General features: G+C 35.4%; 1 protein-coding gene across 1 annotated transcript in view; it reads left to right on the top strand.

Moving 5' to 3' along the window:
• Window positions 1-12,679, top strand: part of LOC139735812 (shiftless antiviral inhibitor of ribosomal frameshifting protein-like) — a 35,476-nt gene that overhangs the window by 231 nt on the left and 22,566 nt on the right. Inside the window, exons 2-5 of the mRNA XM_071646560.1 lie at window positions 2,943-2,993; window positions 4,309-4,479; window positions 8,574-8,725; window positions 12,470-12,617. Coding sequence (XP_071502661.1) covers window positions 2,943-2,993; window positions 4,309-4,479; window positions 8,574-8,725; window positions 12,470-12,617 — 522 coding nt within the window. The remainder of the gene's footprint in view (window positions 1-2,942; window positions 2,994-4,308; window positions 4,480-8,573; window positions 8,726-12,469; window positions 12,618-12,679) is intronic.

The raw sequence follows: 12,679 nt of genomic DNA, 5'->3' as shown, positions 1-12,679 counted from the left end.
GCAAGAGATACATGTCAGTCCATGGTCATGATAATCCTATGCCGGTACGCTTTTCCGTCGTAGGCCTAAAACACTATGTCATAATACCGATGTAGATTTTACATGAAGATTGTCAAATCAACTGGAAGCTATAACATCATAATGATGTACTTTTATAATTGCCAAATCGATCAAAATATAATAGACAACACACGTCTATGAAGCTATATGTAGTGTTTCATATCCTATGTTGGCCTACGTCATGACTAGTAGTCGCAGGCACATTCCGTCAGGCTCATGGATCTACAGCCCTGCTGCTGCGCATAGCGGGACGCCCTGCGAAGCACGGTAATATGTACTATCTGGTCGTGCTATCTCATATTAAGAGTATTTTACATTAATATGCGTTTATATGATCAACTATGGAGGACATCTACTAAAATCTCACAGGGCATCTACTCAAATCTCACAGGGCAATGATGATAACGTCACCACAATCATCCTAATAATAATATACCAATGTCCGAGCACATCATATTAATATGTTTGGCTGTATTAAATAACCTGACTTTGAAGATCGTTATTATTAATAAGACAAATTTTATTCATTTTACAACAAAAAGCATACCGGATTCTACAAATTTAACCATTAAAATTGATTTTATACCACTTGAGCAAAAGGATTCCCACTAAATTTCTCGGCGTTTATTTGGATAGGAATCTTAATTGGAAAATACATATTCAAAAAATTGTTTCTTCAATATCTATAGAGTCATCGGTATTCTCTATAAATTTAAATATTATCTTCCACCTCACACACATTATCTTCTTTATAATTCACTCGTACTTCCACATATTATTTCCTATTACAATATAATCTAGGGGAATAGCTCTAAATTAAACACTAATATGATTTTACATTTACAAAAGAAAGCCCTTCGTATCTGTACGGGTTCCCACTATCTTGCCAACACGGATCTTCTATTCCATCAACTCAACACTTTTAAAGTATGTGATATAAACATTCTACAAACGGCATCTTTTATGTTCAAATTTGTCTCTAATTTGTTACCCCCTTTTTAAATGATATATTTGTTTATGATAGAAATGTACATGAATATCCAACCTGAACTTCTGACAATTTTTCATGTTACTAATCCAAGAATTCTCATAAAATTAATCACCGATCAAAAAGTCACGACGGGCCAGATATGGAATCCCCTACCGGATCACATCTCTCTGGAATATTTCGTTGTATAATAATTGAATAATTTTTAAATCTCCAAAACACACTGAAGGCCTCACCACTTTCATGCACTCACCACTTTGTACATGCAATCCACCTCGCACCCCTCCTCCCCCCCCCCCCCCCCCGTCCTCACGCTCCCATCCCTATACCCTGGATAAACATTATTTATATTTGTCAACTGGGCTGTTTCCGTTCTCAAGCATAAGCTTATAGGATACAGCCTTTATCTGCAATCATTGCTCCCCTTAGATTGTACCTTTGAATTATCTTTCTTTATCATTAATGTACCGTGTAATTTGTATCAAACAATTATTGTCAGTATTTTGTATTCATCAAGTTTATCAATTCTTTTTCAAAAATCCTATGGTTTGTACAAAAGAAAAATGTATTTGTTTGTATATTACGCTTGTCATAGAATTGCAGAAATAAACAAAATCAAATATATCAAAAATAAATATCAAACATATTACTTTTTTTAAAGTCATTTCCATTTCAGTCTGTTCTAGCTATCCGGTACAAACATACCCACCCATTCACCCATAAACGCGTATGATGATGATGATAATACATGTAATAATAATGACAATAATAGTAATAATAATAATAATAATAATAATAATAATAATAATAATAATAATAATAATATTAATCATTATTACTATTATTATCATTATTATTATTATTATCATTACAATTATTACATACATATCTATGAGCTTGCAACCGTTTTTACGGCCTTCGATCTTCAGGGCTTTTGAAAAATAAGATAACAATAACAAGCCATCGTTTTGTAACGAAATCGGAACAAAATCATGGTGAAATGAAAACAGCAACAACAAGCACACACCAACGGTATTCGTAATACAGTGTTCAAACTTAAGGCACCAAATATATTCGAATTAAATTTTAGTGTAGCAAAACTAGGTGGTATGATATACCGTCATTTTATGGCGTTGGGAAGAAGTTGTGTTGATTGATACAGCATCATTATTTATCCAATGGACAGCGAGATGGCTAAATAAAATCGCGTGTTATTTTTTTTGTGTGTGTGTAAATAAAGGGTTCAAGTAATACCATCAGTGAGTCTTAATGTACCGACATAATGCATTTTTACTCATATTCGAGGAAAAATATGCTGCATATACCTGTGGTCATGAAAACTTTTATCTAAAAGGCAAATTAATCAAAGGTTCCGCTATATAAAACTTTAAACTCTACAAAATTTTGTTTGCTTGTTCTGGAGATTGACGTTATAAGTATGCTTTTTTTTTGTTGCTTACTTGTCTGTTGCTAATCTGTATCCAAACTATATTTTTATCTTTTAAATGTATCATTTGCCTTAACATCTTACTGTCTCTTAAGCGAAGTTTCAGACTCTTTTTAAAATGAAAATATACTTTTGAAGATTGAAGTTCTTGTTTTGCTCTAACATCATATGACAATTTTTGTATATTTCCTACTGATTTTGGGAAGATGTAAAGAAATCAGCCATTTCCATCGATAAGTGAGATTCCTCCAGTATATACATGGAATACGCACCGAAATTATAAGAGGTGCCAATGCATTATAGTGCTGACAAGACGATAATGTTTGCATCAAAATCACACTATCCAACCGGGAATGGCTAATCTATACTATAGCATAACCTTCTTCTACAGTAAGTCCAACGTTAGATGGGTCTTTAATGTTGTTTTTTTTACCCCTTAATATACAGAGACATCGGATCGGAAGGGAGCGCATCAAATACAGGACAGCTGCTAATGAGGTGAGACTTAAAGGACAAGTCCACCTCATAGACATGTGGATTGAGTGAATGCAGCAATTAGAACACATCAGTGATAGTTTGAAGAAAATTGGACAACCCGTTCAAAAGTTATGAATTTTTGAAGTTTCTGCTCAGTCACTGTTGAATGAGAAGAGTACTATACTTATAACGATATAAAGAAAATATAGAAACATATTTTCGCTTTTCTCGCACAATAAAAGAACGCTTGACTTGCCTCTTTCAGAAGGCAGGCGGAATAACATTACCCTTAACATAATACGTCAGTGACAAGTCAAGGAAATGGTACTTTCTTCAAAAAATGAAATTTTGTGAAATGGTCTTTATGTTTTCCTTATATCGTTGTACGCATGTGACATCATACACTGTAGTAGTCTTCTCATCCAGCAGTGACTGCATGCGCAGATACTTTAAAATTCATAACTTGTGAACGGATTGTCCGATTTTCCCCAAACTTTTACTGATGTGTTCTACTAATATTGTTGCAGTCACCCAATCCACGTGTGTATGAAGGTGGATTTGTCCTCTAAACTTGCAAAGCACATGCAGTATATCGTCATAACGAGAAGTGGAAATCAAGGAGGCTACGTGATGTTCAAACTCACTTGGGCTTGTTAAGGACGGTTTATAAAAAGGCACCGAAGGAAAGAGGGCGATTTGCTGAGACGAGAAGACAACTCCTCAAACTCGCGTGATAAGTCTATGCCTTATATAGTTTGTTGCCTCCTCCTGCTACACGAGTTAGGTTGAATATGGAGCGAGCTTAAGGGATGATAATCTTGGTATTGGTTGAGATAAGGAGTCAGCTGTTAACTTTTTGCGAGATACTTAGAAATCACTTTATGAAATGCTAAAGAGTGTATACAATTCTAAGAGAGGATTCAAAGTTTATTTGATGAAAAAAAATGTTTTGAAATGGCTGGACATAGTCATAGGCCTATCCAAAAACAAGGTGAAGCAAAGTGCTTCTCATAAAAGATGGGTCCCACTTTTTACTAGGACCTCTTTGTGGATATTGCTAGCCCTTTTCATACCAATTTTCATGAAATACACTTTGAACTTTTGTTAGAATTCTTATGCTTTTTCGTATTTTCATGAGAGGTTTCTAATTTCCTCACTAAAAAGTTGGAAACCGGAAGCCCCGTCTCAACCGAAACTATGCCACCCAAGATATACCACCCCTTTAACTTTAACAAGCTATTCTGTCACTGTTGGTATCTAGTTTAACCCTAGTTTAAAAGAACAATTGCAGTAACTGTTGCCATTTTCTTTTCTTCTTTTTTTTTTCTTCTTCCAGCCAGATCAAGACAAAATCAGAGCCGTATGTCGGGCTATCGAACGAGAGTCTGGTAGCCTCGGCGTGCGTTTCGTTGTCAGACAGAACGGGACGACGGAGTTTACCGTCCGGGGCTCAGAGAATCAAAATGAACTTGCTCTGCGCTTGATCCACATACGACTGAAAGGAGAGGTGAGGCAATTATTCTCAAGAAGTTGTATGCCTGAAATTCACCCATTTTCTTCTTCCTTCAACAATTCACTTTTATCTACAGCGAAAGAATTCCCATCAGACTAGGTACACTTTCTATTTGCAGTCGGACTTGAAGTCGATTTTGTGTGTGTGTGTGTGTGTGTGTGTGTGTGTGTGTGTATGTGTGTGTTACGTGCATTTCATTTCATTTCATTTGCATGCCTGTTATGTGTGTTTGTTTTGTTTCATTCAGATTTCTTATAACATGTAGGCCTATAATGATTATGTGCAATGTGTTTGTGTGTAACTCATCACTTATACAAGAACAGTTTTCCAACATCAAGTTGATGATTAAGTGGATATTCATAATAATCTAGAATCGCAGATTCACTCCAAAAACCTATCCATGCAGATTCACTCCAAAAACCTATCCATGCAGATTCACTCCAAAAACCTATCCATGGAGTTTGGAGAAAAACCTTCTAATTTCTTTTTAAATTTGGAAAAGCAAAATAATATCAATAAAGAAATACGTCACTTATCGACTGAAAATGGTGATATTTTAGATAAACAAAATGACATACTTACGGAAGTGTTTGATTTTTACTCTAATCTTTATGCAGAAAAAGAAACTGATGAAATTAATTTGGAAATGTTATTAAATCATCCTGACATTCCTAAGTTGTCTTCACAATTGTCCTCTTTATTGGAAGGTCCACTTAGTGTTGATGAGGTCTATTCCACTTTAAAACTCATGAAAAATAATAAATCTCCCGGACAGTATGGTTTTACTGTAGAATTTTATCGTTACTTTTGGGAAGATATTAAATTCTTTCTGGTAAGATCACTGAATTATGCGTATTTTTCAGGACAATTGTCAAACTCACAAAAAAATGGGAATAATAACTTTGATTCCTAAAGGAAATAAACCTAGACATTTGTTAAAAAATTGGCGCCCGATCACTTTACTGAATGTAGTTTACAAATTGGCATCCGGTTGTATTGCAAATAGACTCAAGGGCGTTTTGTCTTTTTTAATACATGAAAATCAAACAGGATTTTTGAGTGGTCGCTTCATTGGCGAAAATATACGTCTATTATATGACGCGCTACTTTATAGTGAATTAAATGATATAGCAGGCATGCTTCTTGTTGTCGATTTCGAAAAAAGCTTTCGATTCCGTATCGCATACTTTTCTATTCAAGGTCCTGGATTTTTTTCACTTCGGTCCATCTGTAAAGAAATGGATCAAATTATTTAATGCAAATGCATCCTCTTGTGTATTAGTTAACGGATACTGTACAGATAGATTTGAAATAGGACGAGGGTGTCGCCAGGGAGATCCTTTGTCCCCCTACCTCTTTGTGTTAGTCAGTGAAATACTTGGTATCCTAATACGACACTCGGATTCTTTAGTTGGATTGCATATGAATGGGAAATCGCTTAAACTTTTGCAATATGCAGATGATACCCTTTTGACACTCAACGGTTCAACCCAGGATTTACAAAGTGCTCTTACAATACTTTATAATGAATTTGCAAATATGTCCAACCTCAAAATTAACGTAACTAAAACTCAAGTAATATGGATTGGGAAGAACAGAACTTTCAAAAAAGAGATTTTACACGAGTACAAATTAAACTGGATATCTGAAGGATATTTCAGGTACCTGGGCATTGATTTTTCAGTTAAATTATCTGAAATGGTTAATCACAATTATCAAGAAAAGGTTAAAGAGATAAAACGTCAGATAGCGATATGGCTGAAAAGAACATCGACTCCCTTAGGGAGAGTAACGATAGTAAAATCTTTATTGATACCCAAACTGAATTATTTGCTTTTATCTCTTCCAGAACCAAAATTAGAAATTATGAATGATGTTAACCGATCTTTTTATAAATTTATATGGCACGATAAACCTGATAAAATAAGTAGGAAACAAATGTGCCAATTATACAGTGATGGTGGGGTTAAAATGACAGATATTTTTATACATTCTAAATCACTCAGAATATCATGGATAAGAAGATTCTTTTGTTATCCAAGTAACGAAAATTTCATTTTACATTATGTTCCAATCATTCTTGCCTCCATCATACACATCTCTCCACTTATTCATGGGGGCTGAACATTACAAAGAATTAGCCATTTCAATGCGCAACCCATTTTGGAAAGAGATATTATTAGCCTTTTCAGATTTAACTCAGTCCATTGTAGATAATATCGCATGTCAACCCCTTTGGAACAATCCTAGAATACAAGTTAATAATAATGTAATATATTATAAGTCATGGTGTGCTAAGGGGGTACGTTTTGTTAATGATGTTCTAGAAACAGATGGAAAATTTCTTTCATATTTTGATTTTCAACGTAAATACAATGTACAAGTAAACTTTCTTCAATATTATGGTTTGTGTAATGCTATATTCGATTTGGTTATAATAAAAATGTCATACCTAAGATTATGGAACCTACATGTATTATCCCTGAAACATTGTTTTTAATACTGAAAGTGAAAAAAGGTTGTGCACATATCTACCAGGCTTTCTTGAAACATAAGACAAAGGAATGTAAAAGTCTTATAAAATGGAAACAGGAGTTTGATTTTGACAATATCATTTGGAGTAGTTTTTTATTACCAAATTCCCTTTTATTCAACTGTCGATGTAAACATGAGATGGTTTCAGTTCAAGATGCTAAATAGAATTCTTTATATGAAAGACGCTTTATTGAGATTTAAATTAGTAACAGATAACTTATGTACTTTTTGTAATAACAGCGAAGAAACAATTATGCATATATTTTGTTCTTGTATATATTCAAACGAGATATGGTCAAAACTTGAGCTTTGGCTGTCCCGTAATGCTATTCATATAAAGCTTACAAATCAAAATAAATTATTTGGTTTTCATGGACGTAATAACAGTGCCCTCAATTGCATTATGATTATAGTAAGGAAAGAAATTTTTACAGCCAAATGCAAAAATTGTTTGCCAGTTTTTGAACAAATCATGTCAGCGATAAAAAGTTATTATGATATGGAAAAGTATATATGAAGAGCTTGCTTCCAAAAGGCGCTAAATCCATCATTTATCAATGGATTTAGCGCCTTTTGGAAGCAAGCTCTTCATTTGTAAAACAAATCTGAAAGAAAAGAAATTTATGAAAAAGTGGTTACATATTATGAAATGATTTGTCAGGTAATTTTCTGACACTTTGAAAAGAATTTGCAATTTATAATTGATTTTTGTAACTGTTTGCTGTTCTTATTGTATTTAGAATGGCCAAGAATATCATGTGTTAAATCTGCATGTACATACATATCTCTTTTTGTATATATATATTTGTGTGTATGATATTATTCAATAAAGGAACCCTGTGGAAGGGGGAAAAAAACCTATCCAAATGAGTGTAAATGGTACAACTTGGCGAACACAGAATTCCGGCTTGAACTGTGTACTGAGTAATCTATTTCCACGATGCCTTCTGCTGATGCGTGTTAATATATGTCTTCAGATCACAAATTTAGGAATCCTTCGATCAAAGTACAATGTGGTTTGTTTTTTTCTGCATCCATGCACTAATTTCCACCTTTCCTGCCTTTCGTGACGTCAGCAACAGCGAAGCCAGCTGAAATGAGCATAACAGAAAAATTATTAGACTTAATCCTATAACAAATTTCTCTCCCCCATTTTCCAGAAGCTACAGAATTCGTGAATTATAGACCCATTCACATCATCAGAAATAAACAAGTAATGGGATGTCAGGGGACCTCTGAGTTGTATTGAAGTATAAGTACATAATATGAATAAGTGAAACTTTTTCTCAAGCTGGCATATTAAGATTGAAATGATTCCTATATACTAGTATACCAGGAAACCCAGTTACATTTCCTATCTTTTTATAGAGTCTCATTTACACAAGTCTCTTTACACCCACGCAAAAATTTTGCGCATAAAATCATTCTTGCATTATGCATTTATTTACATTATATGCATCATAAATGATAATATTGTACATTGTACATTGTACATTGTACATGACTTCGATCGATACATGTTACAGTCTGCATGTACTTTACTTCGATTTCAGCCAATGCCCGAACCGCCCGCTGTAGTAGTTCCTCTGTCTGTCGAAAATGTCGAGCAACACAATATGCAACTTAGCGACCGGAGGGAGTTCGCATGCCGTCAGTGCGCTAAAGTTTGGTGGAGAAAAGTTTTCGAGTACAAGCCGGTCTCAAGGTAAATGCAGAAAGCAAGATGAAAATGTCTTAACTGTATTTCTATCACTATCAATACATTAGTAGAAAAACATTAGTAGAACACATCAGTGAAAGTTTGAGGAAAATCGGACAATCGATGCAAAAGTGAGTAATTTTTAAAGTTTTGGTGTTGTAATGACTGGATAAGGAGACTACTGTACTAGAGTTCATGACGTCATGTGTGGACAATATTATACAGAAAATATAAAGTGAATTCCACAAAAATTCATTTTCATGAAAATTACACATTCCATCAACTTCATACTGACATATTATGTTAAGGGTAGTATTATTCTCCCTGCTTTCTAAAAGCGGTTAGTTAAGTGCTCTTTTATTACGCTAGAAAAGTGATTGCATGTTGAATTTTCTTTATATTTTCTTTACTAGTATGATACACGTATGTTGTCCTCAAATGATGTCATAAACTCAAGTATAGTCTCCTTACCCAGTGGTTCCAACACCAACATTTTTAAAGTTCATAACTTTTGCATCGATTGATCGATTCTCCTCAAACTTTAACTGATGTGCTCTAATGTTGCTTTCACTCAATCCATATTTCTCTTTGGGCCTTTATTTTATAGAGCGAAAGTTCAAAATATCAGAGCTCGTTCATGCAGTCTATTAGGTCGCATTCAGTGGCGTATCTAGGGAAAACGGCGCCCGGGGCGAGCGCGAAAATTGCGCCCCTAATTTCTGAAAAAGTGTTCAACCCCAACCCCATCCCGGTAGGGACTTTAAACAAAGTCTACATGATATGCTTTTTCAAGCACTTAAAAGGGGGTCTTTTGAGGGTGATATAAATGTAATGAATTTTGAGAAATTATGACGAGCGAGCCGAAAATTTTTATGTATCAGCTTACAAAACATGGAATTCTCGTCATTTTTTGCTCATCAAATCTTACAATTCTAATCAAGATATAGTGACGGCCTTATAGATAAATTTATACCAACAAACTGAGAACTTAAAAAAATACGCTAAATTAGTACGCGCGAGTGAGCCGAAATTTGTGTTTGGCGAGCGAGCGCAGAGAGCGAGCCGAAAATTCTTGTACTTCAGCTTACAAAACATGGAATTCTTGTCATTTTTTGCTTATTAAATCTCACAATTCTAATCAAGATATAGTGACGGCCTTATAAATAACGATTTATACCAACAAACTGTAGACTTAAAAAAAATACTCTAAATTTTACGAGTGAGTGAGCCGAAATTTGTATATTTCCGCGTCATCATTACGTTTTGTTCTTATCTTGCTTGATTTTTTCTGCCCCCCCCTATGTTCGAAACCGTTGGCGCCTTCTTTTGATCCAATTGGCGATAGCTTCAAAACGAAAGAAATTGCAGCCGCTGCTCCGTGAAACATTTTGCCTGCTAGATATAAAATGACATGTGTGAACACAATAGACATTGTCATTTTACAGCGTCATCATCACGTTTTGTTCTTACCTTCTTTTTTCATATAAAGTTTGGCGAGCGAGCGCAGCGCCGGAGCGAGCCGAAAATTTTTGTATTTCAGCTGACAGAACATGGAATTCTTGTGTGAACACAATAAACATTGTCATTATGTCCGTGTCATCATCATGTTTTGTTTTTATCTTGTTTGATTTGGTTTTCTGCCCCCCCCCCCCCCCACCATTCTCCCCCCCCCCCCCCCCCCGGCGAGTTTTTTCTTCTTTTTCTTCTTCTTCTTCTTTTCTTTTTTCTTTCTTTTTTCTTTTTTTCTTCTTCTTCTTCGTTTTTTCTTTTTTTTCTTCTTCTTCTTCTTCGTTTTTTTTCGTTTTTTGCGCCCCCAAGGAGTGGCGCCCGGGGCACGTGCCCCCCTTGCCCCCCCCCCCCCCCCCCCCCCCCCCCCCCCCCAGATACGCCACTGGTCGCATTGCTGACCCACCTCTAGTTCTGCCATCATGCGTTCCCGTATTATATGAACACATAAGCTCGATCAATTTCCTTAGCACATGACCATGTGACAATTTGATACGTTTTACTTTTCTGTTATACTGTAAAAGTTAAAAGAAAATAGATTTTTCAATCCGTTCTCCGTATAATTTCATGCCTATGAATTCGGGAACCTACAGTTTTACAAGCGTCATAGCTTTTATGTAAGCCCCATCATATTTCTGACATTTACTTGTGACATCCTCAGATGATATGACCATATATATTTGTGTTAAGTATGTTTTTGGTGTTCTTTTTCTTTCTTCTCCAATAAAGAGACATGGTTGTATATATTTTGTATTCTTGTTTTACTGTCACTCATTTTGTAATATCATCACTGAGAAAGTGGAAAATATGAAAATAAATTTGAAACTGAACTTGAGAACATTGCAGCTGAGAAAAAAAGACAAGTTTTCAAAATTCTTTATAATGTGTATACTGACCTCGCAGATTTAATGGGAAGTTCGTTTCATTGCTTAGTTGCCATGGTTGCTGTAACAGTGAAAGTAATACGATTGGCTTTTACTACGACTTCGGAGACAGGGAAGAAGAAAGGGGTCGGTACTAAAACTGTAGAAAGTACAGTCAAACCTGTCTGTAGCGGCCACAAGGGAGACGGAAAAAAAGTAACCGTTATAGACAAGTGGCCATTATGGACAGGTTCTTGAACATGCTCATGCTTTTTGTCTCGGAGGGAATTGTTTTAGTGGTCGTATATGGTAGGTGGCCGCTATAGACAGGCTTAACTGTAGATTCCTTTTAAGTGGAATATACAACTCAAGACAATCCTTACTGAGGTATCTAGGTGCTTGTTTTTTTTTAAAGGTTTTATGAACCAGCAACTGTAGATGTATAATTTTATGCTTGCAGTGGCGGATCCAGAGGGGGGCGCAACCGGTGCACGCCCCCTTTATTTTTCGTATTAAACAAAAGAAATAAAAAGAAAAAAATGAAATGAAACCCGGAAGTGGCACCAGAAATATTAGTTGCGCCCCCCTTTTTTTTACAGAATTCCTGGATCCTCCCCTGTACTACATATCAAATGCAACCGTGAAGAGACTGTCAAGCTGGAGTGAGGGATTATGACAACGTTCAAATGAGATTATAGTACAACTGTATAAGTGTTTTGTATAAGATGCGATTTTGATGCACAAATTTTGCATAAGTCCCCTTAAACGGGTGCATCTTAGGAGAGACTAGTAAAGTACACTCACACACTCTCCCTCCAAAAACTTGTTTGTTATCTCCATCGGTAAGAACTTTATTGAATTATAATTTAATTAGAACACTATGAGTGTGTATTTTTTATTTTTTTGGTCATGTAATACATATAATGTACACGCATTCATAGAATGATGAATAGTGTTCACCACTGGCCATTAGAACATTTTTTTTTTCTTATTTGCCCAACCCTTGTACTGAACACAACAATCTTGAAATTACATGAACGGAGTATAGATATAATACATTTTTGCGAGATGGAAAGATATTTAAACACTCCTTGGCTGACAAAATAATTCTGATTCTCGGGAGAATAATTCAAGTGTATGTTGAGCAATTCTCGTATAATATGATGTTGGTGTATAGAATACATTGAACTCTGATGATAGTTAATTAAACTTGATATTAAACGAATCGCGAATATGATTCATTGTAAAATCGTTTGTCTCGCTGTGATGTACATGATGTCATATATTGTGCTTCAACAAGTGTGATTTTGCTGTTTTGTTGTAGTTGTTGTTACTGCTGCTGTTGCTTATTGGGGTTCTTTTTAATACTATGATAACATAGATGTCCAAGGTGCCATGTTCGTTACGACCCGATTCCCAAAGAGCGGGAGTTCGGGTGGGGCAAGTACCGCTGCCCGAACTGCGGGAATGTGTTCACAGGACGAGCGCAGGCCGGAGTACCTGCACCCTGCTTCAAGTGCAACCAAATGGTAAGTTTTACGAAAGAATACTCAATGAAAAGTATACATAACCCCCTGTAAAATTTGCCCTT

Source organism: Diadema antillarum, unplaced genomic scaffold (genome assembly GCF_040938485.1).
Source record: "Diadema antillarum isolate AM-2024a unplaced genomic scaffold, OU_Dant_1.0 seq00000599_RagTag, whole genome shotgun sequence".
Lineage (NCBI taxonomy): Eukaryota > Metazoa > Echinodermata > Echinoidea > Diadematoida > Diadematidae > Diadema > Diadema antillarum.
Note: the sequence above shows the minus strand (reverse complement) of the source record. Positions and strands in the feature narration are given on the sequence as shown.